Below are 24,594 nucleotides of genomic sequence, written 5' to 3'. Positions count from 1 at the left end.
CACTATCGTATCTTGCTGACAAATATTTCAAATCAACAAGTGTTTATTAACATCAGTGAAGGACAGTTTTACTGAAGTAAAGAGTATCCTTCTTAAGAGTATCCTTCTTCTTGTAATAGCATAAAACATCGAACAGTACACACACAGGAACAGGCCCTTTGGCCCACAATGTCCCTGCCATAGTGGGCCAAAGGGCCTGCTTCTGTGTTCTGTTCAATATTCCGCGCTATTAAAAGAGTAAGAATGCCAAGTTATGCTAATTTCCCCTGCCTACATGTGATCCCTATCTTTCAATTCCCTGCATATCCGTGCCTATCCAAAAGCCTCTTAAATCTTTCATCATGAAGTTTTAAACGCTCAGGCAGGCTTATATAATACATATTGTTCGACAAATTTTATTGGAAGAAATATGTTCATGAAATAACAGACTGCAAAGTAAAGGATTGTGAAAACTCATAAGAGAGACTTAAAGGCTGAAATCCAGGACGAAGGAGCAGATTGAAACTGAAACCATTGAGCAGAATAAAGGAGTCAGTAAAGTACTCAATAACGTACCAGTGATGGGGCAGAGAATCACAAATGAGAGATTGGGGATGGGAGTGAGTAGAGGATCCAGGGCAAGAAGACAGTCAGGCAGAGGGAAGAAGGGCCCCGATCTGAAACATTACCGATGAAGGGTCCCATCCCGAAATGTCACCCATTCATGTTCTCTAGAGATGCTGCCTGACCCGTTACTCCAGCGCTTTGGGTCTTCCTTCTCAGGTAGAGGGAAGGTCAGGAAGACCAAATCGCTCCCTGAATAAGTTGGTTGGTTGGTTGAATGTAATTGAGTTGAAGTCATCTGACAGCAGTTGCCTAAAAGCACCGGCAGGGAAGGTAAAGTAGGAGCGATCACCAAAAATAACTTTTAAGACTGTGCTAACTAGAGGCAGATGATGCCATAGACTTCTTTGCAATAAACCAGCTTAAATTTTCACAGTCATAAGCAGGCATCATAGCTGTGAGCTATGCAAGAATATTTGTCATAGAGACATACAGCATACAAACAAGTCCTTTGGTCCAACCTGCCCCATCTACATTAGTTCCACCTGCCTGTGTTTGGCCCATATCCCTCCAAATCTTTTCTATCCATGTATCTGTCCAAATGTTTCTTAAATGTTGTGATAGTACCTGCCACAGCTCCTTCCTCTGGCAGCCCGTTCCATAAACCTACTGCCCATTGTGTAAAAACAATTGCCTCTCAGGTACTTATTAAGTCTTTTCCCCCCTCACCTTATCATTCATTTGCAAGATTTATTGCTCATCCTTAATTATCTTTGAGTAGGTGGCTGTGAGCTACTTTTCTGAATAGTTGCAGCCCTTCCGGTGAGGACATTCCTATGTGCCTGTTACCATTATCCTTCTTTGAACCAGTAATTGGGGTCTTGAGTGGTGCCATTGAAATAGTCTTGATGAGTCGCGGCATTGCCATTCATAGGCTATATATTGCAGCCTTGATGCATCATTGGCGGAGGTAGTGAATGTTGAGGGCGGTGGATGGAGTGGAAAGTGGAATACTTGGTGCTGGTTATGATGGAGCTTTCTGAAGATAGTTGGAAGTAAGTGGGGATCATTCCCACAAACTACTGAGCCGTGCCTTGTAGACAGTGGGGAGTTAGATGCGGAGTCATTGATCACAGAATGCCCAACCATTATTGTCCAAGTGATCATCAGAACCTATATGGTTGGCCCTGTTAAGTCTGTAGCCAATGGTAATCCCTCGAGAATGCCATTGAGCATCAGGGGTGTGTGATTAGAATCTGAATTGCCGGGTGGGACACTGCCTGGTACTTGCGTGAGAGTTATTACCCCAAGATTGGATGTTCTCTGCGGCATGCAAACAGTGACTATTGCACTTTCCAATGTTGTTAGTAAAACTAAACATGGCACCATCATCAGTAAACATTGATGCTGCTGATTTTTGCAATGTAATGAAGGACATTCCAATAAATAAAACATTTACCGAATAAATAATCTTGCTTTACTTTATTTGCTATTGGCTTGAGTGTTCGTCTATGCACTTCACACTTCCTCTGAATCCTTTTATAAAAATGCAACTGCACACCATTCTCCAAGTGTTGTCATAGCAAGGTCGATTACAGGTTCAGTATAGGTTCAGGTCGATTACAGGTTCAGTACTTCCATGTTTTGCAATTTGCTTCCTCAAGAACTAAAGCTCAGTACTTGATTTGATTTATTTTTATGGTCTTGCTAGCCTGTGACATAGCTTTCACTAACTCAGCGAACCAGGCAGCATCTCTGGAGGATACGGATAATGACATTTCGAGTCAGGATCCTCCTTCTGTCTGCACAAGGGTCGCAACTCACAGTGTCACTTAGTCACCTTCTCCAGAGATGCTGCTTGGCCCGCTGAGTTACTCCATGTTGTAGTTGCACTAAATTCCGCTACGTTGAGTATCTGTCACAGCGTTCCCTATGGATGGGAGAGTCAATTCTCAACAATTACAACTCAAACACCATTTCTAATTTGCTGAAGGTTCCACATCAAGAATAGCTAATACTAGCTAAGAAGAACAGTAAACTCTAGAAGAGGCAAAGAGTTGGCAGAAAAATGCTCAAAGCAGTTAAAGTGAGATAATTTGGCAACGTGAAAGCTAACTTATTACTTAGATGGTGTGAGTCTAGATGTCTAGAGTAGAGGAACAAATGATCTCTGAATGGAAATATATCAGTCAGTGAAAAGTGTGGAGACACGAGGATGATGGTTTACAAAAATAGCAAGCAACACAAAGTGCTTGAGTAACTCACGGGGCAGGCAGCATCTCTGGAGAACGTGGATGTGACATTTCGGGACGCCACCCTTCTTCATTCTGAAGAAAGGTCCCAACTCGAAATGTCATTATCCGTGTCCTCCAGAGATGCTGCCTGACTCACTAAGTTAGTGAAAACGATGACATAGGCCAGCATGACCATAAAAAGAATTCAAATCAAATACTGGGCTTTGGTTCTTGAGGAAGTGAATTGCAAAACAGGGAAGTAATACTGAACTGTAACAGGCCTTGCTTGGACCACATCAGGAGAATTGTGTGCAGTAGCATTTATCTCAAAGGATTCAGAGGAAGTGTGGTGTATCGGCAAACATTCCAGCCATTACTAAATAAATAAAGCAAGATTATTTATCTAGTAAATGTTTTCTTTAATGATAATTGACCAATTTGATTTTTTTAATCCTTTTAGCCATACTGAATAGTTGTAATCTTTCCAATTTAACACAAAACTATTAAGATGATATATTCAAGAAATGTATTGCAACATAATTGTCCTATAAAAATAAAGGAATGACAATTAGATTATTTAGTTAATTTATCCAATAATGTAAATCAAACAGATTTATGTTGCAATACATTTCTTGAATATATCATCTTAATAGTTTTGTGTTAAATTGGAAAGATTACAACTATTCAGTATGGCTAAAAGGATTAAAAAAATCAAATTGGTCAATTATCATTAAAGAAAACATTTACTAGATAAATAATCTTGCTTTATTTATTTAGTATTTAAGAGGCAATTAAATTTATTTTATACTGCTTGATGCGCGTTGGCAGCTTTTCTGTGGGTTCAAAATATATAGCCTTTAAACACAAATAGAATATCTTAAACTATTTATTAAAGTAAAACATTGTTACCTGATAACTTCTATGAGTTGCTTGCATAATCGGTATGAATCATTTCCTTTTGTTAACAAAATATTAAAGGAGAGTTGTGGGCCCTCACTCACCATAAAAATTATAAATGTTAATTCAGAAGCCTATAATAGTATTAGCTTAGCTATTATACTTCGAACAATAAGTAAACTAGGCCAACTCTTTTTTTTAAATCCTTTGATGAATTTATTGAGCTCCCTGGATTACTAATAAAACGAAACATTTTGAATCTAAGTATTTTTTAATTGAATTCAAGGACTTTATTGGTTTGAATATTTTTATAAATTGTCAGTGCAGTTTAGTGTATCACGATTCTTAATTTTCCGTTGTTTAAAATGTGATAATGCAGAACTGTAACCAGTTACAATACAGGAAACTATTCGAGTTGGCCACTGTTTGTGACATATTAAGTTTAGTTTAGAGATACAGCATGGAAACAGACCCTTCGACCCACCGAGTCCACACCGACTATCGATCACCCTCCATTGTGTCCATTACCCGTTCACTCTAGTTCTATGTTATCCCTCTTTTTCATCCATTCTCTACACACGATGGAATTTTCAAAGGCCAATTAGCCTGCACGTCTTTGGGAGGTGGGAAGAAACCGGAGCACCTGGAGGAAACCCAAGCAGTCACAGCGAAAGCGTGCAAACTCCACAGATAAGGTCCTAGGTCAGGATCGAACACTGGTCTCTGGTGCTGAGACAACAGCTGCGGCACAGTGCCGCGCAACTTTCTGTTAATTTTGGTATGAACAAAAATAACTAAATGATTCAATAATATATTTATATATTCAAACCAGGAGAGATATGAAACCACGTTTGTGAGAAGTTGTTCATGCGGAATTAATCTGTGAGAAATATTACTTGGAGAGATTTGGGATAACTTATTTATTTACATTTTTCTTTCAAATAGATGTTTAGATTGATGAACGGTGCCATTTGGCATGGTAATATGCCCTCAGTTTCAAACTTTTTGAGGTAGGGTGAAATGAAGACATAAGATAATGCAGGAATCTGAAGCAACAAACAATCTGCTGTCTGATAGACACAAAGTGTTGAAGTAATTCAGCGGGTCAGGCAGCATCTCTGGAGAAAAGGAATAGGTGATGTTTTGGGTCGGAACTTTTCTTCAGACCCAAACTGAAACGTCACCTGGAATTGATGACTTAGGAGAGAATAAAGTTGGATTAGATTAGTGTAGGCTTCGTGTAAATGGGTAGTTGATGGTCAGCGTGGACTTGGTGAACCGAAGGGCCTGTTTCCGTGCTCTATCCCTCTACCCCACCCCCCCTGGACTGTCTCCCTCGGATGGTCACGACACACAGCTTATTTATTTATTTTACTTTTCTTTTTCATCGGTTGGAGCTGCATTCTAAATCTCGTTGCACTGACGTGCAATGACAATAAAAGATATTATTATTATTATTATTATTATTATTATTATTATTATTATTATTATTATTATTATTATTATTATTATTATTATTATTATTATTATTATGACTCTATGACCCACTTAATTCCTCCAGTAGATTTCTTGCTGCATGAATCATATTAACATCCTTATTTTAAATGCAGTGTTTAAATATATAGGAGCATGACAAATTGGATATCAAAAAGCTGCAGCCGCTGGAAGCCTGAGATTAAAACATGCCAGCATGTCAGCAGCAAAGGTGGAAAGGGAAACAATTAAGATTTAAAGCCAATGAATCTTAATTCCATTTCTCTGTTCACAGCAGCGACCTGACATGCTGAATGTTTTCAGCACTTTCTGTTTTTATTACAAATGTGGAATTCGATTTACGTGAAAAATAATTGAAAAGAAGTACTGACATAATTTCCCACTGATCTATCTAACATTTAGAAATATGGAAATCAAATGCCTTGTAATTGATTTAGCCCAAAGAAATGTGCTGGCCTACTAAAAGCTATAAAATACAAAAATACCAGCAGGCACTCAAAATGTTTGTCCCATTAAGTTCTTTTTAAATGTTTTAAAGCAAGTGGATCTTGCAATAGTCATGGCAATAATTTTCTTTAATAGGTTTCAATGTTTGGAGAAAGCGAGTGTCAAAGGATGCCTGAAACTATTAAAAACCATCTCAATATTTGTTTCCGCCTTCATTAGTCTTACGCACATTTGCAAAACAAAACAATATTATTATAAATCTAATAGAAACTTCCCAATAAAAATGAAAACAAGCATTTAGAGGCCCTTGTATAGGTTTCTGCTCTGTCATCTCTTACTTATATCCTGATGCTGTTTCTCATCATTGATTTCAGACATACGATTGTTACTTTTTGTGTCTTGCTGATCTGATGTTCACCTACTACTTGGCTAGCAACCTTCAAACATGGTTCATGGAAGCTTTATTTGAAGTTGCAATTATATCTCTGGATGGAACTCAAACCAACATATTTTAAGACTGTGAACTATGAGCTTTATTCCTTTACAGAATGGAGATTATTATTAGTTAACGTGCTGGATTGAATAGCCTGGTTGCTAGGTTGGTATGTCTATCTAACGAGGAGAGTTTGAGTAATCTCAACATTGGTTCCTGAGAGTTTAGAAAAATGTAAAGGTCTGTCACTGATACAGAGGTGAGGATATCATTGAAACACGGCAAAGGAGTCACAAACCAAGGATAACGGCCTCAAGGTAAAAGGAGAACTGATGAGATATTTCTTTCTTCGGAGGATGGTGAACTTTTGGAAGTCCCTGAGGGCTGTAGATACTCAGTGATTCATTGCATTCAAAGCTGAGGAGTGAGGTTTTCAATTCCAAGTCAAACATGTAGATAAAATTGACTCAGCCCACCTCGTCAACTCCAACCATTTTGCCTATCTACACAATTGCCTGCATTCGGTCTGCATACATGGATGCCTTGCTTATTCAAGCACCTGTCTAAATGTTTCATAAACTTAGTGATTGTACCTGCCTCCACCACTTCGTATGGCAGCATCTTGCGGACATAAACCACTGTCTGTGTATAAAACCTTTCCCACCGATTCCCTTTTCTCCCCTCTTGTGCCAGGCAGAAGGAACAAAAGCTATAAAGCATGTCCCATCATTCTCAGGAACAACTTCTTCCCCTTTGTTATCAGACTGCTGACTCCTGTCCACTCATAAGCTAAGGATGCAGTCCCGATCTTCCAACCTACCTCTCCACGTTATCCTTGCACTTTTAAAATATCTGCAGTTTCTCTGTAACTGTAACGCTCTGATACTGTAAAACCATATTCTGCACTGGTATAAAGTGAAGAAAGGAAGGTGGAAGACAATGATGAAGATAATTCGTAGCAGTCATACTTACAAGGTATCCAGTGAGTAAATCTGCCTGAAGATATGAGGTAAAATGTGCATTGCACTGCAGAAACAATATTTTCAGAGACATCTATCTCTTACCACACGGTGGCCCAGCGGTAGAGTTGCTGCCTTAGAGTGAATGCAGCGCCGGAGACCCGGGTTCGATCCCGATTACTGGTCCTGTCTGTATGGAGTTTGTACGTTCTCCCCGTGACCTACGTGAGTTTCCTCCGAGATCTTCGGTTTCCTCCCACACTCCAAAGACGTACAGGCTTGTAGGTTAGTTGGCTTGGTAAATGTAAAAATTGTCCCTAGTGGGTGTAGGATAGTGTTAATAATAATAATAATAATAATGGATGGGATTTATATAGCGCCTTTCTAATACTCAAGGCGCTTTACATCGCATTATTCATTCACTCCTCAGTCACACTCGGTGGTGGTAAGCTACTTCTGTAGCCACAGCTGCCCTGGGGCAGACTGACGGAAGCGTGGCTGCCAATCTGCGTCTACGGCCCCTCCGACCACCACCAATCACTCACACACATTCACACACAGGCAAAGGTGGGTGAAGTGTCTTGCACAAGGACACAACGACAGTATGCACTCCAAGCGGGATTCGAACTGGCTACCTTCCGGTTGCCAGCCGAACACTTAGCCCATTGTGCCATCTGTCGTCCCTAATGTGCAGGGATCACTGGTTGGCGCGGACCCGGTGGGATGAAGGGTCTGTTTCCATGCTATATCTCTAAACTAAAGTAAACTACTAATACTGAAATCTCAGAACAAAACATGGGCAGCAAGAAAGGCCCCTGTCAATGTGATCGTGGGCATACCATTTTCCTTGCCTGCCTGCTATCAGAAGGGAACAGAATAATCAAATTTTGCTCTCAAGACAAAAAAATACCCATTGTCATTCATTCTTTAGAAACGCTGAAATTTTGGGAAAATTAATGCCTCACTTCTTAAAATATTCTATTCTTGTGCTAAAATTGGAATTGGAATTGTTTTCCATTTAAAGCTTTTCATTTTGTTTGCTGTTTCGTCTACGGTGCCCATCCTTTAACTACCCGTACTTACAACCAGCCAGAATAATTCCCAAGCAATTTCCCAGAATTATCACCCACTGAACTCAATTATAAAAGCCCCATTTGCCACGCATTTGCCACTCTATTTAAGGCAATTCAAAAGGTTTTTGGAACTTCACTCTGATTACTTGAAACACATTTAAGTAATTTCTGAACTACTGCTACAATAACTCCATTGATTTCAGACGAATTGAGGTGATTAGTTTAGTTTAGAGATACAGCATAGAAACAGACCCATTAGCCTACTTAGACCATGCCATCCATTACCGTTCACACTAGTTCTATGTTATCCCACTTTTACATCCACTCCCTACACACTAGGGGCAATTTTACAGGCAATTAACTTACAAACCTGCACGTCCATGGGATGTGGGAGGAAACCAGACCTAGGTTTAAGGTCTTTTTCTTGAAAATCGGCATTTGAATTTCCTTCTGGAAACAGAAAATACGTGCAAGAGTAGGCTATTCGGCCCTTCAAGTCCGCACCACCATTCAATATGATCATGGCTGATCATCCAGAATCAGTACCATGTTCCTTCTTTCTCCCCATATCCCTTGATTCCCTTTGCCTTAAGGGCTATATCTAACTCTGTCGAATGCATCCAGTGAATTGGCCTCCACTGCCTTCTGTGGCAGAGAATTCGACAGATTCACAACTCTCTGGGCGAAAAAGTTTGTCCTCATCTCAGTCTTAAATGGCCTACCCCTTATTCTTAAACTGTGACCCCTGGTTCTGGACTCCCCCAACATGGGGATTTTTCCTGCATCCAGCCTGTCTAATCCCTGAAGAATTTTATATGTTTCTATAAGATCACCTCTCATCCTAAATTCTAGAGAATACAAGCCCAGTCGACCCATTCTTTCATCATATGCCAGTCCCGCCATCCCGGAAATTAACCTGATGAACCTATGCTGCACTCCCTCAATAGCAAGAATGTCCTTCCTCAAATTAGAAAACCAAAACTGCACACAACTGCAACTTGTATCCACAAGGCCCTCAATCCAGTTGAACCTATGTAACCATTTCCAGGCATCACACATCAAAAAATACCTTAAGGGCTTCGAGAGGGTGCAAAGGTGTTTTGTAGAATGGTAACAAAGATAATGGGTTTCCATTTATTCAGCAAATCTGGAGATGCTAGAATGATTATCTTTACAACAGAGATGGGTAAAAAGATTTATTTATTGAATTCAAATATTCTGTTTTTTCCCCCACTGTTACACTAGCACTAGGGATCTTACCCAGAACACATGGGGTTTAACAATTGTAAAAATAGCCAGTGGGGATTTGTAATATGTTTACACAGTAAACTATGATGAATGGGATTGAATTATCTGAAATCAACATGAAGGCACTTTCATTTGAAGCTTTCCATGATGAATTAGTTCTTTACTTGAAAAGGTTCAATTAATCACAGAAGACCGTTTTGGGTCTATGGTGGCTCCATCCATCCTAGTCCTGTCTTTATTTCCCTGTGTACCTTTAGCTGATTCTCTCTTATGCATGCTCATCAGCTGTCATTGGATTCATAGTCACAAAATGCTGGAGTAACTCGGAGTGACTTGCTCAGTTACTCCAACGTTTTGTGTTGACCTAATGAGTTACTCCAGCATTTTGTGTCTATCTTTGGCATAACCCAGCTTCTGCAGTTCAGCTTAGAGATACAGCGTGGAAACAGGCACTTCGGCCCACTGAGTTCGTGTCAACCAGCCATCCCCGTACACTTACACTACCTTACCCACTGAGGACAATTTAAAATTATACCAAGCTAATTAATCTCTGAACCTGTATGTCTTTGGATTGTGGGAGGAAACCGGGGATCCCAATGAAAACCCACGCAGGTCAAACATACAAAACATCATATAGAACATATAAACTCTGTACAGACAGCACCCATAGTCTGGATTGAACCCGAGACTCTGGTGCTGTAAGGCAGCAACTCTACTGCTGCAGCACTGTGCTGCCTTCCTTTTTATTAGTCCTTGGATTCATGGTGCCATTAGCCTATATAAGAAATAACACTGGCAACTTAACCTACTTGAACATCATAATATTATGGGTGGAAATTCCAGCATCTGGTGGATATCCATGTAACCATAGTGAGTTTGTGAAAACTCCACATAGAGCAACCCAGGTCAGGATTAAACCTGGTCTCTGGATATATGAAACAGCAGTAATTATTGCTGCGCACCAGTTTATGCAACCTGCTTGGACAGAAAGTAAGGGTGCTTATTTACTCTGGGAGTGGAGGGTGCTACAGTGGTGCAGCGGTAGATCCTGGGTTAGATCCTGACTATGGGTGCTGTCTGTATGGAGTTTGCAGTTTCTCTCTGTGACCATGTGGATTTTCTCTGGGTGCTCCTGTTTCCTCTCACATTCTAGAAATATGCAGGTTTTTACGTTAATTGGCTCCTGTAAATTGGGATAACATGGAACTAGTATAGGTGTCAATGGTCGGTGTAGACTAGATGAACTGAAGGGCAAGTTTCCATGTTGTATCTCAAAACTGAACTAAACAGGCATACTTACAGACTCGTCCACGCTGACCAAAATGTCCCGTCCAAGTGAGTCCAATTTGCCTATGCCAGGATCATATCCCTCTGAAGAAGGGTTCTGACCCAAAACTTCACCTATTCCTTTTCTCCAGAGATACTGCCTGACTCGCTGGTTTACTCCAGCATTTTGTATCTATCTTACATATTCTTCTAAACCTTTCCTCTCCCTCAGCCAAATGAGCTCCTTCTCTTTTCACGCTGCCAAGGGCGATTCCTCACTTTAAATCTATTTGTAAATTTATTCTTTATTATGTTTCTTTAATCTGAGTTTGTTGTTCTTTTGACTATCTGTTTATCCAGTATGTGACGGTTGGTTCTTTCAAAGCCATCCCATCTGTCTTCTGTTCATGTGTTATTAAACATCATTATCCAAACCATTTGTCTCAATTCTCTCTGCATCTCTTTGAATTTAAGCTTCGCCTAGTTCTAAGCCTGGCTCCTGCTGTTTGGTACAATTGTGTCCCTGATCATGTTAAACTTGATCATTCTAAGACAAATGCATGACAGAGGTTGTTTGATTTCCATTTAATATTTCTTATATTAATCTGAATGCCGGGTCAACATAATTACTGCCTCTGCAACTTTTACTTGCATACTGAGTCATCAAAAATGTTCTGTTATTATTTCTTAGAATACTTGGACATTAACGTTTATAAGAATATATCACTAACTCTTCAAATGGAAGGCAGGAGAATAATTACATCATATTTTCTATTTAGTGTATCTAAAAGGTCAATAAATAACTAGAATTAAATTATTTTATTTCACTCTCAACATTTCAAAATGAGGGGAGGTATGCTTTCTCATGGAGGCCCTTCGGTCCAATTCGTTCATGCCGTCCAATTCTATTTGTCCCCATTTTGCCCGTATCCCTCTAAACCTTTCCTATCTATGTGCCAGACCAAATAGAGACACAAGGAACTGTGGATGGGTAGGCAATACTTTAGATTGGATCCTTTTCAGACCTTGAAGACTCCAGTTTGAAGAAGGGTCCTGACCCAAAATGTCATCTGTCCATTCCCTCCACCAATGCTGTCTGATCCACTGAGTGTCCCCAGAATTTTGGGTTTTGCTTAATAACATAAATACTTGCATTACAAATAAAACATTCAAGAAAATATGTGTAGGAAGGAACTGCAGATGCTGGTTTACATTGTTGTATATTGTGTCCAGCAGAAGTCTAAAAATGTTTCAATTAAAAATTTATCAGAATTGGTGAAATATATAATTAATGTGCTTTTTTGAAACGACTTTAAGGATTCAGGCTTTTCACTTGCCAACTCAGCAACTGTTGAGAAAATATAAGGAATTGAACCACAAAAGTGATTCAAGAGATGCTGGAATAAGTAGCCGTGTTGCTGAAGGAACACGACAAGTCAGGCAGCATCAGTTGAAGGATCTGCCTGACCCACTGATTTTTCTCAGCACTTCCTAATTTTACTTCAGATTTCCAGCATCTATACTATTATTTAAATTTCTTTCACCAGTTTTTTTCAATTTACTTTTATTTGTTTTCATGTTGACGAGGCTGCATTTAGAGTATTGTGTTCAGTTTTGGTCACCCTGCTACAGGGAAGATGCAAAGAAGAGTTACATGGATGTTGCCAGACACAAGGATCTGATCTGTGGGGAGAGAGAGGTTGGGAAGGCTAAGACAAAATTCCTCGGATAGCAGGAGGCTGAGGGGTGATCTTATAAAAATGTACAAAAGGGGCATAGATAGGGTGAATGCATAGAGGGGGGATTTCCTTTTAAATGTTAAATACCTAAACAACTTTTAAATGTTGTTATTGTACCTGCCTCAACTACTTCCTTTGGCAGCTCATTCCATATAACCACCACCCTCTGAGTGAGAGAGTTGGACCTCAGCTTCCTATTTAAATCTTTCCACTCTCACCTTAAACCTGTATCCTCTAATTCTTGATCCCCTTGCCCTGGGAAATCCCCCCTCTATGCATTCACCCTATCTTTGCCCCTTTTGTACATTTTTATAAGATCACCTCTCAGCCTCCTGCTATCCGAGGAATTTTGTCTTAGCCTTCCCAACCTCTCTCTCCCCACAGATCAGATCCTTGTGTCTGGCAACATCCATGTAACTCTTCATTGCATCTTTCCTGTAGCAGGGTGACCAAAACTGAACACAATATTCTAAATGCAGCCACATCAACATACTTCTGCATGAAAACAAATAAAACTAAATTGAAAAAAACTGGTGAAAGAAATTTAAAAAAATAGAACAGATGCTGAAAATCGGAAAGAAAACTAGGAAATGCTGAGAAAAATCAGTGGGTCAGGCAGATCCTTCAACTGATGCTGCCTGACTTGTCGTGTTCCTTCAGCAACACGGCTACTTATTCCAACATCTCTTGTATCACTTTTGTGGTTCAATTCTTTATATTTTCTCAACAGTTGCTGAGTTGGCAAGTGAAAAGCCTGATTCCTTAAAGTCGTTTCAAAAAAGCACATTAATTATATATTTCACCAAATCTGATAAATTTTTCATTGAAACATTTTTAGACTTCTGCTGGACACAAAATACAACAATGTAAACCAGCATCTGCAGTTCCTTCCTACACATATTTTCTTGAATGTTTTATAATGCAAGTATTTATGTTATTAAGCAAAACACAAAATTCTGGAGACACTCAAGTCAAGTCAAGTCAAGTTTATTTGTCACATACACATACGAGATGTGCAGTGAAATGAAAGTGGCAATGCTCGCGGACTTTTGTGCAAAAGACAAACAACCAAACAACCAAACAACTATAAACACAATCATAACACACATATTCTTTTACATAATAAATAATGGGAGGAAAAACGTTCAGTAGAGTTAGTCCCTGGTGAGATAGGCGTTTACAGTCCGATCGGCCTCTGGGAAGAAACTCCTTCTCAACCTCTCAGTGGAATGGACAGCATTGGTGGAGGGAATGGACAGATGACATTAAGGGTCAGGACCCTTCTTCAACTGGATTCTTCAAGGTATGAAAAGCATCCAATCTAAAGCATCGTCTACCCATCCACAGTTCCTTGTGTCTCTAATTACATTGTTACAATCTTACTTTGAGACTGGAATTTCTAAAACATTTCTTATCAGCAAATGTTCTCAAGAATCCATTTCAAATTTCTCACAAATGCCATCTTATTTATTCCATTTTTAAAAAAAAGTTTAAAGCAATTCTATTCATGAGTCTAGAGAATGGTAATTATTTGACATAATGTGTGGGAATAGATTTTATTTATTATTAAAGATATGTCAAGAGACAGTTCAGATGTTTTTTCTCCTGTCTCAGCATGTTCGTCAGTTCCAAAAATAAAGATGCATTACAAACATTTCAAAATACATTAATGAGAAGATGAAATTGAATTTGTGTCTTTTGTGTTCTATTTTGAAAATTAAGCATTTTTATGCTATTGTTTTAATATTAAAGATTATATCCACTGAACTGAATTTGAGCACTGACTAATGTAGAGTCATACAGCACGGAAACAGGCCATTCTGCCCAACTCAACCATGCCCACCTTGATGCCCCATCTAAGCCATTCCTGTGTGCCCATATTTGGCCCTTATCTTTCTAAACCTTTCCTATCTACAGTACATTTAAGAAAGAACTGCAGATGCTGGAAAGATCGAAGGTAGACAAAAATGCTGGAGAAACTCAGCAGGTGAGGCAGCATCTATGGAGCGAAGGTATAGGTGACATTTCGAGTTTGCGACCCTTGTGTAAACTGCCCAAGCGAAATATGAGGTGCCCCAGCGGTATGAACATTGACCTCCAATTCCAGGTAGTCCTTGCTTTCTCCCTCCTTCCCCTCCCCTTCCCAGCTCTCCAACAGCCTACTGTCTCCGCTTCTTCCTTTCTTCTTCACCCCCCCCTCCCCCCCACCTCCACATCAACCTGAAGAAGGGTCTCAACCCGAAACGTCACATATTCCTTCGCTCCATAGATGCTGCCTCACCCGCTGAGTTTCTCCAGCATTTTTGTCTACTATCTACAGTATATATCGTCCAAGTGTCCTTCAAGTGTTGTTCTAGTATCTACCTCAACTACTTCCTCTGGCAGCTTGTTCCATATACCACCACCCACTGTGTGGAAATAGTTAAATCATTCCCCTCTCACCTTAAACCCATGTCCTCCAGTTCTTGATAATCCTGCATAGAAAAAGTGACATTGTGTCGGAAGCAGGCCCGTCAAAACCCATGCGGTCACAGAGAGAACGTGCAAACTCCACACAGGGAGCATCCAAGGTCATGATTGAGCTCAAGTCTCTGGCACTGCTAGATTCCAGCTGTATCAGCTGTGCCCTATGCTGCCCTCGATGTTGTGTTAGATCATTGTGAAATTGAAATATGTTATATAAAAGATGCTGATTCATGAGGATCATGGTGCTGACATTTGTCTTCCAAACTGCCAGCAACAGGTTGGGGCCAATCCTTCAGTGGGAACAATCTAAACTCAATTAATATATAGACAATCTGCAAGCTTGATAATTACCTAATTAGCTTTGCAAGCCAATTAATCTGTCATATTGTAAATGATGTGCAATACTAGATCCCTTTGGGTTATTAAACTTCTGGAACTAATTAAAATAGTGCTGAATTTTCACTTCAGCCTCTCTGGCACACACAGTTTTAATATAATCAACATCAAATCTTCATTACATTGTTTCTGCAGATTCTCAGAAGGCAATTCTGGCATTTTAATAGAACGTTATAGAAAGTCAATCTCTTTGCACATTTATTTGTTTTTAAAAATATGGATGAATTGTTAATCGGTGTATGCACCAGACGAGAATAAGGGTGATTACCGACAGTCGGTCCGCCTTGGCATATGCGACCTCCCAGTTGCCAAACAATTTTATCCCATCCCATTCCCAAACTGACCTTTCTGTCCTGGGCATCCTCCACTGGCAGAGTGTGGCCACATGCAAATTGAAGGAACAGCACCTCATATTTCACATGGGCAGCTTACAACCCAGCAGTATGAACATTGATTTCTCTAATTCAAAGTAACTCCTGCATTCCTTCCCCCCTCCCCCATCCCTCCCCCATATTAATCATCCTACTAGTTCCACTGCTCACATCCTTGTATCCTTGTCATTTGCACAACCTCCCCAGCCAACATTGGACCATAATGACTCCACCCTTCCTGAGGTCAGCTGTTTCCAGCCCTGTGTTAGGCCTTCTCTATCCTTCAGTCTGAGGACGGGTTCTTTTCTCCAGAGCTGCAGCCTGACCTGCTGAGTTACTGCAGCATTTTGTGTCTATCTTTGGAAAAAGGTGATGCATGACATTATGATGCATAATTGAAAATAAATGAACATAAAACAAAAATAATGACCTACTTCTGCTCCTATGACTTATAAAAAGTAACCTGGTACAATGGTACAATCACTGAGCAAAACACAAAGTGCTGGAAGAACTCAGTTGGTCAGGCTACATCTTCGGAGGAAAACGATAGGTAGCGTTTTGGGTTTGGACCCTTCTTCAGACTGTCTAAAGAAGGACCCCGATATAGTGAATGTCAGTAGTGTTCACAGACTATCCTTATACCAAGTACCCTTCCCACTAATGTGGCCCCCTAAGCTGATATCCCTTCCCTCGTTTGAGGGCGTCTCCACCCTGCCCCCCCAATGTGCAACAGTGTAAAGGGCCTGTCCCACGAGCATGCGTCTGCATGCGGCAAGCGCGACCAAACTGGAAGCGGGGGCCGCGCGGAGGTCGAGTGATCCCCGTACAGGGCCGGTTCCACCAGCATGCGACTGCATGCGGCAAGCGCGACCAAACTGGAAGCGGGGGCCGCGCGGAGGTTGAGTGATCCCCGTACAGGGCCGGTCCCACCAGCATGCGACTACATGCGGCGAGCGCGACCAAACCGGAAGCGGGGACCAAGCGGAGGTCGAGTGATTCCGTACGAGTTGACGTGAAGTTTAAGTGAAGGCGTACACCGTCAAGACGCTGCGTACTGCCCGTCGAGGCGGAGCGTACGGCCTCAATGCGGTTGCGGGCTGGCCGGCCGTTGCCGCACGGAATTTTTGGACAGCGTCAGTTTTTCGGAGCCCCTCGCGATGTCGGGACCAGCTCCGCACAACTCCATACGGCTCCGGCGATCGAAGTGGGACCGGCCCCGCGAGGCCGTACGGCTCAAGAGACCACGTTAGGTCGCGCTTGCCGCATGCAGTCGCATGCTCGCGGGACAGGCCCTTAAGGTCCCTAGACTGTGGTCCTCCCCCACAGTGCCTTGGTGTTGGCTGCACCGAGCATCAGTGCGTCCCTAAGCATGTACTCCTGCATTCTGGACCAGGCCTGTCGGCAACATTCCCTGATGGACATCTCGCTCTGCCGGGAGATCAACAAGTTTCGGGCAGACCGAAAAACGTCCTTCACCCGAGTTGCTTTCCTTTCCTTTCCACCCACAGATGCTGCTTGACCTGCTGAGTCCCTCCAGCAGATTCAGAGATAGCGTCTCTCTCTGTGTATGAGGCTTCTAAAAATTCCACTTCTTATGATTAATGTTGGAATTGTGGCAAAGAGTGCAATATTTAATACATATTAATATTTAAATCACTGTACCGTCGATCTTTTTAAAAACTATTTTCTGCAACATATTATGTACATAACTCTGCAAGATGGTAACCATTAGGAATGTTTAATTTACTTAGCTCATGGCGACCAACTTTAATAGCAGCAATAAAACTGACAGTTTCCGAGGTGGCATGAAATGATTATTAGCAAGTTTGCTGTCAGATACAATCTAATACGTTTTTGGGAGGACATTGAATTTTAGTCAGTGATAATGGTTTAGCCCTGAAGCATTCAGCTAATGTGAAGTATTTCATCTCATTGTGAAAGAACTCAGTGCAGTGCGTTCTGTGACATGGCCGGCAAACCTGAAACAGATCATGGCTGTGTTAGAGATGTAATGCAGAGTTCAGCTATGCATTCTATCTTCCAATTGAGAGAATCTGCCAGTCTTTATTTTGCCAGACTGTAGAGATTCAGCGCGGAAACTGGTCCTTCGGCCCACCGAGTCCGTGACGACCAGTGATCACCTTGTACTTTTCTATACACTAGGGATAATTTATAGTTTTACCCAAGCAAATTAATCTACTCACCTGTACGTCATTAGAGCATTGGAGGAAATCAGTGCACCGGGAGAAAATCCACGTGGTCACAGGGAGAAAGTACAAACTCCATACAGACAGCGCACGTAGTCAGGATTGAACCCAGGGTCAGGTGCTGTGAGGCAGCAACTCTCCCACTGCGCCTCTGTGCCACCGCCAAACTTCTTGATATCTCCCTTGCTTTCCGCTTGTGAATTATTGCACTAGGTCAAACCTGACACTAGCCTGATGAGGTTTCAAATAGGAGTTGAAGATTTGAGGGACGGCACAGTGGCAGTGTGAGGTGGAGTTGCTGCCTTACAGCACCAGGGACCATGTTCGACCCTGACCTCAGATGCCCTATTTGTGAAGTTTGTACATTCTCCCTGTAACACTGTGTATTCCTCTGGGTGCTCCAGTTTCCTCCCACATCCTAAAATCATGTGTTTTTTGTAGGATAACTGGCCCTAATGTGTGCGGAATGGATGCAAAAGTGGGTTCATGTAGAACTAGTATGAACGGGTGATCTATGGTCAATATGGACATGGTGGGCCAAAGGGCCTGTTTCCAAGCTCTATCTCTAACTTTAGGATTTAGAGTTGGGAGGAGCATTTAGTTGAACGGCAGGATTATCCAAAATGCAGGCATTCGGAAAGGACACGTGCTCTGACAGTCAGTTGCCTAGCAATACTGTGCCAAAAATTGCCCTTCCACAAGGAAGTTGCCTTTTGTGCACTCTGTTTCTAAGCATCTTGGGCAGAGTAATCCAACCTCCAGGGAAGTATCTACCAATGGTAGACAAAAATGCTGGAGAAACTCAGCGGGTGCAGCAGCATCTATGAAGCCAAGGAAATAGGTAACGTTTCGGGCCGAAACCCTTCTTCAAACAATCTACCAATGTTCTCCTATTTTAGGGCATGCACTCATCCCTTATCAATATTCTACAGCTGTATCTTGTAGTGTGACACTGCTTATCGAGATCAGAGCTATGAAGATAAATGAGAGTAGAAATGAGAGTAGTAATGCCCATGGTGTCCAGACCAGTAACATCATCTAAGGGAGCCAATGCCTCTGTTTGTGAATAAGTACAAACACATGTTGCAGCATTTATATCACTTTTCAAAACAATTAGTGAGTTTCCCATTGTGCTTTAAATACCCCCAAAACAGGGTAGAGAGAGTTTGAGGCCTTTCATTCAAGAAAGTAACAAGAGGTAAAGAAGTCTTATGGTAAGCCCATCTTCATTAGCTGGGGGCATTGATTATGAGAGTCAAGAAGTCATGTTGCAGCTCTCTAAGACTTAGTTTAGGCCGCATTCGGAGCATTGTGTGCAGTGCTGGTCATATGGAGGCTATAGGGAGGATACAGAAGAGGTTTACCAGAATGCTGCATGGATTAAGGGATATTAGGTACAGGGAGAGGTTGGACAAACTTGAATTGTTTTCTCTATAATGCCTGATGCTGGGAGAGACCTGATAGAAATATATAAAATTAGGGGAGGCAAAAAATAAGGTAGACAGTCAGAACCAGGATGGAAATGTCAAGGATTAGAAAGTACAGCTTTATGAGTGGGACAAAGATTAAAGGAGATGTTGGGAGCGAGTAATTTTACACAGAGAGTGGTGGGTGTCTGGACTGCGCTAGCAGGGTTGGCGGTGGAGGCAGGTACGATAGTGGTGTTTAAATGGCTTTTAGATAGGTGTGTTGACATGCTGGAACTGGAGGTATATGGATCATGTGTGGGCAGATAAGATTAGTTTATCTTGACATCATGTTCAGCACAGACATTGTGAGCTGAAGGGCCAGTTCCTGTTCAGATTCAGATTCAATTTTATTGTCATTGCACTTTTCAGTGCAACAAAATGGTTTAGCCTGCAGTCATAAAATAGAATAAATAACAAAACACACACTCAACACAGTTTAACATCCACCACAGTGAGTCCACCAGGCACCTCCTCACTGTGATGGAAGGCAAAAAGTCCCAAAGTCCTTGTCTCTTCCCTCCTTGTTCTCCCTCTGCGCTGAGGCGATCCAGGCTTCCAATGTTGTGACCCCACCGGGTGATGGTAAGCAAGTCCCTCGGCTGAATCCGAGCTCCGCGAACGGGCTGGTTCAAGCTCCTTGGCCTGGGGCGGTCGAAGCTGCCGAAGCTGCCGCCCTCCAGTCCAGCGGACGAAGCTGTTGTTGCGGGAGCTCCAGAAAACAGGTCACCAACCTGGGACCTGTGAGCTCCCGACATTGTCGTCCACTGGCCCGCGGCCGAGCCTCCGAGGCTCCGGAGTCGGGTTGGAAGTCGGGTCGCAACGCCACCACAGCCCCGAAGTCGGCCAGCCTCGCGTTGGTAAGTCCTGGCTGGCTCTGCCTCCGGAGCCTCGAGGTCGGTCCCAATTGGAGGCCGCCAGCTCCGCGATTAGGCCTCAGCGCAAACAGAGATGGAGAAGGGGGATACAGCAAGAAAGGCCGCATCCCACCCGAAGGAAGAGTCAAAAAACATGTTTCTCCCACCCCCCCACACATACACAACTAAAATAAACTAAAATAAACCGAAATAACTTTAACAACGGGACAAAAGAAAACAAAATGAATGAATGAATGAAAACTTTATTGTCATTCAGATATACACCTAGACACAGTGCACCTTGAACGAAATTTCGTTGCATTTGACTGCAATCAGGTAAATAGTAAAAGTAAAAGTGCTAGGTGCGTCCATAAAAATGCCTCATGTGCATGGTTCTGTAAAAAAAAGAAAAGACAAACGGACTGCAGGCGAGCCGCAGCTGCAAGGCAGCGCCGCCACTGCCGGTATTTGTGGTACTTTCCTATCTTCTATGTTTATTACCCAATGGAGTTGGTGTAAATTTATCAATAAATGGAATATCAGAAGTTTATATTTCTAGTCTGAACAATAAATATTCAGAAATGTAATAATTGGTGTGATAAATCATGTATTTAAATCATGTAACAATTTATCTTAATATTCATTACCAATTTTTTTAATCCTTTTTTAGAAGTGTCATTGCTAACAGATTATAAAATAATTGTCTTGTTTTCTTTCTCAGTTTCCAACATGCTGGCTTACTGGAGAAGATAGAAGCCATTGCCCAGAATGTTTCAAACCTAACAATCAAAATGGAGCAGTTTATGCAAGCAAGTCTAATGGCCGGGAGAGAAGGTTCCTTCTCTGGGAAAGGTACGTTATTTTACTGACATCCAACTTAACTCCACCCATTGGGAAACCAATGCACTGTGGTAAGGCCGATCCAATTATTGGGACTTGGGAAGTGGGTTAATCTGATTACACATCCTTACGCCACATACCATTTTAAGGTTAAAAAAGATATTTGAATTTGCATTGATTTTTGAAGTGAGAATCTGTTTTATATTTGATTACTAATTCATATTTCTGAATGTGCTCATTTGATTTCATGTAGCTTAATTCAACAACTGGCACAGTTCTTACGAATCGAGACACATTCAATGCTTCATTGAATACCTGCTTCGAACAATTCTACTTTGATGGTTCCCGATTAGATTTATTTACAATGCTTAGCAGTCATTTTCGATGTACTGTAGTACCAGTAAATATAAAATCCAGCAGACTTCATTTGAAACAGTGTAGAATTACTTTTTACCAAGAGGGTTACAAATTTGTTTTGGTTACAGTGCAAAAAAGGCACGGTGAATCTACAGCCCATTTTATACACTGCCCGATTTTCTTCTATAAAGTTAAATGAAAGGAAGGTGACTAATGTTTAACCATTTTGTGCTGAAGCTAAACACAAATTCATATTCCTGAACTTTGAGCAGGTGCTATTCTATATAAATTCTTACATTTGCCACTTTATATATTCGGATTGGACAATTAACGATCTGTCTTGGATCAACCACATAGATGCGACAGCCAAGAAGACATATCATCACCTCTACTTCCTTAGAGGACTAAGGAAATTTAGCCTGCCTCCAAGGTACCACAAAGTACCACAGATGCACTGTAGAATGCATCACATCTTACTTTAGAAACAGCTCTGTCTAAGACTGGAAGAAATTGCAGAGAATTGTAGATGTAGCCCAGTCCATCACACAGACAAGACTTCCCACAATTGACTCATTCTGCACTTCACACCGGAAAAGCAGTCAACATAATCAAAGACCTCCCACCCTGCCCATTCCTACTCCTCTCTGTTCCCGTCAGACAAAAGGTACAGAAGCTTGAAAGCGCACACCACCAGACTCAGAAATAGCTTCTTCCCCTTTGTTATCAAGCTTCTAAACAGACTTTCCTCATGCTAGGGCGCTGTCCATTTCATCTCCACACCGTTGTGGCCATTGGACTATGTCTATGGAACTGTTGCGCTACAATGCTGGGATCTATAGTCTACCTTTCCCTTTGAAGGACCGATTGAACCTAAGTTTCACTTGATTGTATTCATGTTGACTCTTTGTATTTATGACGAGTGTCAGTGTTATGGGGAGATGGCAGGAGAAAGGGGTTGAGAGGGAAAGATTGATCAGTCATGATTGAATGGCAGAGTAGACTTGATGGGCCGAATGGCCTAATTCTGCGTCTATAATTTATGGACTTATGAACATGTTTTGTATTATCTGATCTGATTGGATCACATGTAAAACAAAGCTTTTCATTTTACCTCAGTGCACATGACAATAATAAACCTAAACTTATATAATGCCTTTGATTTTATTTATGATTAACATGATTCTTCCTTATGCTCACCATATTGTTTCTTTTCAAATACTTATTCACTTTTGCAATTAATTTCCCTCTTGATTTTATTGATTACTTGCCTTAGTTTTTGTTTCTTCCAAATGCTGGAATTATCTCCATTCTGGTAGCAGATGTGGAGATTCAAAAGATTTGTCACATAATGACAAATGTTACTCATCTTTTGTGCCCATCTCCATTACTTTATATTATTGCTCGTGGTCTACTAGTTCATAATATGTTGATGAAATATGTCTGAAGGATTGAGAAATAGGTGCCATTGAGACTCCACTGGTGTTTGACAGTGTTTTTCTGATTAAGAAAAAAATATATACAGTGTAGCAGGCAAGTCTCACATATTGTTTGTAGAAACAAGAAACACAACATGAGCGGGTTATGCAGCATTTCTAGCGAACATGGATAAATGATGCTTTGGGTCGGGACTCTTCTTCAGACCCAAAATGTCAGCTGGGCAGTCATAGAGTCATACAGCATGGTCACTGGCCCTTCTGCCCAACTTGCCCACGATGGCCAACATGTCCCTTCTACACTAGTTCCATCAACCTGTGTTTAATCTGTATCCCTCTAAACCTATCTTAACCATGTACCTGCCTAAATGTTTATTAAACGTTGCGATAGTACCTGCCTCAATTACCTCCTCTAGCAGTTCATTCCATACACCCACTACCCTTTGAGTAAGAAAAATTACCCCTCGGGATCCGAATAAATCGTTCCCTCCTTTCCCACCTTCAACCTTTGCCCTCTGGTTCTCGATTCCCTGATCTATTCCCTGGCCCATCCATGTTCTTCAGAGACCCACTGAATTACTCCAGCACTTTGAATCCTTTCAGATTATTTATTAACACTGCCTGGAACACACTATTATTTTCAAATAGAAGACACACATTTGCTGTATAATACACTTTATTTGTAAAATATTGAACACTATTATATGTTAAAATTCTTTCTATTTCAAATGATTCTACCATCGTTTTCATTCGAGTAAATAGGGCCCTCGTGTTCAACATTAATCATGACGGTGGAAATATAAATCTGGGTGCCATCTGAGTAGGGCAGCACAGTAGCACAGTGGTAGAGTTGCTGCCTTATGCCCCTGTCCCACTTAGGAAATCGGAACGGAAACCTCTGGAGACTTTGCGCCCCTCCTAAAGTTTCTGTGCGGTTACCGGAGGTTCCAGGACGTTTTTGTCAGTCTCCGTACTTGCTTCCACCACCTGCAACCTCCGGCAACCACCTGCAACCTCCGGGAACCGCACGGAAACCTTGGGTGGGGCGCAAAGTCTCCAGAGGTTTCCGTTCAGGTTTCCTAAGTGGGACAGGGGGCATAACAGTGCCAAAGACCCATGTTTGATCCTGACCACTGGTGCGTCTGTACGGAGTTTGTACGTTCTCCCCGTGATCGCATGGGTTTTTGCCGGGTTTTCTGGTTTGCACCCACAATCCAAAGGCGAATAGGTTTGTAGATTAATAGCTTTGGTAAAAATTGTAAATTGTCCATAGTGTGTAGGATAGGGCTAGTGTACAATGATTGCTGGTTGGCATGGAGACTCATTGGGCAGAAGGGGCTGTTTTCACACTGTATCTTTAACTTAAACTAAACAAAACTCAATTTCCATTTACAGCTCTCGCATTAGGAAGATGTTGGATGAATTGTTTCATTTTGCAGTTTAGATTTTAACTTTAACATGTTTCAGTGCAGCGTTTTGCCCTGTTGTGAATTTTAGTAGCTGGTAACCAAAGAGCAGTAATTGCCGTAATTGCAGTTAAGTAGCAGGCAACCACAGAGCTGTCCTGAACTATTATCTACCCCATCGTGGACCCTCGGACTATCTTTGATTGGACTTGACTGGATTTACCTTGCAATAAACGCTATTCCCTTCACACATATCTGTATACTGTGAATGGCTCGATTGTCAGGTATTGTCTTTCTGCTGGCTGGTTAGCATGCAACAAAGGCTTTTTACTGTACCTCGGTACCCTTGACAATGAACTAAACTGAACTAACATAAAACATGGCAGCATTTTAAGTAAAAATCAGATTCAGTTCAAATTGAATTTCCATGCTCTTTTGTGCTAGTCTAAGACAGTATTGTGC

At 41.4% G+C, this 24,594-nt stretch overlaps 1 protein-coding gene across 3 annotated transcripts in view; it reads left to right on the top strand.

Moving 5' to 3' along the window:
• Positions 1-24,594, top strand: part of mgat5b (alpha-1,6-mannosylglycoprotein 6-beta-N-acetylglucosaminyltransferase B) — a 669,403-nt gene that overhangs the window by 248,858 nt on the left and 395,951 nt on the right. For all 3 annotated transcript variants that reach the window (XM_033044620.1, XM_033044619.1, XM_033044618.1), the window contains one exon: positions 20,818-20,948. In XM_033044620.1, coding sequence (XP_032900511.1) covers positions 20,818-20,948 — 131 coding nt within the window. The remainder of the gene's footprint in view (positions 1-20,817; positions 20,949-24,594) is intronic.

This window comes from Amblyraja radiata, chromosome 26 (assembly GCF_010909765.2).
Source record: "Amblyraja radiata isolate CabotCenter1 chromosome 26, sAmbRad1.1.pri, whole genome shotgun sequence".
Classification (NCBI taxonomy): domain Eukaryota; kingdom Metazoa; phylum Chordata; class Chondrichthyes; order Rajiformes; family Rajidae; genus Amblyraja; species Amblyraja radiata.
The sequence above is the reverse complement of the archived record's forward strand: the minus strand, read 5'-3'. Positions and strand labels throughout refer to the sequence as shown.